The sequence below is a fragment of the Perkinsus marinus genome, assembly GCF_000006405.1.
Source record: "Perkinsus marinus ATCC 50983 genomic scaffold scf_1104296935302, whole genome shotgun sequence".
NCBI classification, from domain to species: Eukaryota; Perkinsozoa; order Perkinsida; family Perkinsidae; genus Perkinsus; species Perkinsus marinus.
The window spans coordinates 1,004,178-1,006,868 of NW_003214508.1; the positions used below are offsets into that span (position 1 = coordinate 1,004,178).

The 2,691-nt window shown below is 48.9% G+C and overlaps 3 protein-coding genes across 3 annotated transcripts in view; all 3 read left to right on the plus strand.

Moving 5' to 3' along the window:
* Positions 1–118, plus strand: part of Pmar_PMAR003609 (conserved hypothetical protein) — a gene marked incomplete at both ends in the record, with an annotated part of 1,641 nt that extends 1,523 nt beyond the window's left edge. Inside the window, one exon of the mRNA XM_002784304.1 lies at positions 70–118. Coding sequence (XP_002784350.1) covers positions 70–118 — 49 coding nt within the window. The remainder of the gene's footprint in view (positions 1–69) is intronic.
* Positions 119–482: 364 nt separating this feature from the next.
* Pmar_PMAR003610 (Peroxiredoxin-2, putative) lies at positions 483–1,371 on the plus strand (the record flags this gene model as incomplete). The annotated part of the gene is made up of 5 exons (XM_002784305.1): positions 483–622; positions 666–771; positions 854–991; positions 1,043–1,165; positions 1,243–1,371. 5 exons carry the CDS (start codon positions 483–485, stop codon positions 1,369–1,371), a joined length of 636 nt encoding a protein of 211 aa, XP_002784351.1.
* A 172-nt stretch (positions 1,372–1,543) lies between these two features.
* On the plus strand, positions 1,544–2,530 carry Pmar_PMAR003611 (40S ribosomal protein S13, putative). The gene has a single exon (XM_002784306.1). The coding sequence runs from the start codon at positions 1,974–1,976 to the stop codon at positions 2,427–2,429; it is 456 nt and encodes a 151-aa protein (XP_002784352.1). The 5' UTR covers positions 1,544–1,973; the 3' UTR covers positions 2,430–2,530.
* The last annotated feature ends 161 nt before the right edge of the window (positions 2,531–2,691 follow it).

Consider the following 2,691-nt stretch of genomic DNA (forward strand, 5'->3'; position numbering starts at 1 on the left):
TCTCTGCGGTGTTGCAGGCAGCGGTGTCGTTTTTGGGTGTTTCACTCGAGAGTTTTGGGTCCTCCTTAGATATGCGACCTATGAAGCTAAGAATGCTCTAAAGAGGAAGCCTGCTTAGCAAGCCATGTGTTTCTGAATGTTTCTGCAAATGTCGTACGTATGTGTTGGTCGTCGGAAAGTGAGGATCAGTAGTAGCTTCGCTCCGCCTTTTTCTGTATCGCGCTCGCCACACGATTGATCGGATTGTGTGTATCGTCGGCTTTTGTTTGCGTCGCTAATGATACCATTCTTGAATCCTCTACTGTTTGTGGTGGATTACGTGTGGTTCTCCAAAGTCATGAAATGCTGGGAGGGGTGGTTTGGATTCTCTCAGGAGCTTACTTGTGCACTGTAGGGGATTTTTGTTGTTTATTTTGGAAATGTTCAGCGCGTTGACAGCGGCTCGCATGGTCACTCCAATGGTCCGTTTAGCCTCGCCCGCAATGGCGAGGTTTGCGGCACCCTTAGCAGCCTGCAGGTCATTCGGAACTTTGATTGGTAAGCAGGCCCCTGCATTCGCAGCCCAAGCCTGTATGCCCGATAACACTTTGAGGACGGTGAACAGCTCGGATTACAAGGGGAAGTAAGGAGACGTGATCCCCTACGGCTGTATGGCGCTTTCTTAGGTATGTTGTGCTGTACTTCTATCCTGGCGATTTCACTTTCGTTTGTGCGACGGAGGCTATAGAGTTTCATAACAAACTGGAAGAGTTCAAGAAGAGAGGGGCTGAGGTGCGCCATTGGCGGTCATCATCTCCCTTGACGATTCATGATGGGGGTTGGTCTTATTGTTCACCGAGTATTCGATGGTCAGGTCCTTGGATGCTCAGTAGATTCCCCACATGTCCACAAGGCTTGGAAGAACACTGCCAAAGCGGCAGGGGGCCTCGGCACTCAAATCAATCACCCTATGATTAGTGACAACAAGCATGAGATTTCTAAGGCGTATCAAGTAGCAACATTCGTGTGATGATAGTTGCAGGGTTAGTGTTGGTGGGTATAGGTTCTGCTGGAGGATGCTGGTGTAGCTTGTCGAGGCGTTATCATCATCGATAAGGAGGGGAAGGTTCGTTCGGAGCTGAAGAATGATCTCCCTCTAGGCAGAAATGTGGACGAGGTTCTTAGAGTGAGTCTAAGGGTGTTGCCGTATTGATCGATTGACAGCTTCTGAATGGTCGAGTACTGTTCATTATACCTTTGTAGATACTCGATGCATTGGAGTTCACCGAAGAGCACGGCGATGAAGTGTGCCCTGTTGCCTGGCGTCGTGGTCAAGAAGCTATGAAGGCCACTACTGAGGGTGTGGCTGAGTACCTCACTAAGCATACTTAAGCTTCTGATGTTATTAGTGTTTCGACTTCTCATATTAAGCTGGGTGGGGTCTCACCTTCACGGTGGTACAGGCTCTCCTAGTCTTAGCGATACAACCTGTAATTGTGTTGCGAGAGTGATAGTTGGGGGAAACATCTGATGAAACATGACGCATCCCGAGCTGGGATCGGTCTCACCTATATGGTGGTCAAGGCTGTCCTAGACTCGGTGATACTGTGAATGGTGTCGTGTTGTTAGATGAGGGTGGTGGCAAGTGCCTAGAGGGGATCCACATTGATGAGGGTGCATTGTGACAGAGTTGGGCTGGGACAGGCAAAAAGGATCATACTATATGATATGTGATGATGATAGGGCTCGTGGTGTTGGTGTGATGGTGTGTACAAGCATAGAGTTCACGATGGGAATACCTTGCGGATTTGACTTATACATCGAGCCAGTATGTATAATCGTAAACGGGTGAAACATGAAGGAGGCGAAGCGGATTAGCAAATCGAGTTTTCGTGCAACACTGCGAATTTGACCTAAATGCAAGAAATAGCTAAATTGCACTATGATCGATTAGGCCGCTGCCGTCCACGAATATCTCCACTACCTCCGCCACCATGGGTCGAATGTATGGAAGAGGTAAGGGCATCTCGTCCAGTGCCCTGCCCTATCGTCGTAGGACTCCCGGTTGGGTCAAGATGACCCCTGAGGATTGCGCTGAGAACATCTGCAAGCTCGCCAAGAAGGGTCTTACTCCTTCCCAGATTGGTGTCACCCTTCGTGATTCCTTCGGAGTCCCCCAGGTCCGCTTCCTCACTGGCAACAAGATCTTACGTATCCTCAAGCTCAGAGGTTTGGCCCCTGAGCTCCCTGAGGATCTCTACCATCTCATGAAGAAGGCCGTCTCTATTCGCAAGCATATGGAGCGCAACCGCAAGGACAAGGATGCTAAGTTCCGTCTTATTTTGGTTGAGTCCAGGATCTACAGATTGGCCCGTTACTACCGTCGTGAGAAGCGTCTCCCTGCCTCCTGGAAGTACAGTCCCCTCCAGGCTGCTGCCGCTGTCTCTTAATCTGCTGCTGGTTTTGATGGAAAGTCGATGACGTTTGTATTGGGAGTACTACTATTACTACCACTGCAATAGAGATTCCGGTGATCTGGAGATAATTGTGGATTTGTCAACGTGTTGTGTTCACACTAGCAAGGTAGTTGTAGCACTCTCTATCGAATGTTAACATGAGAGATGAACTGAGACAAGACAATTTAGAAAGTTATTGTCATGTTATTCATCCTATCTCCCTGTTGCCTGGTCTTCACGGCCTTCGGTATACTTC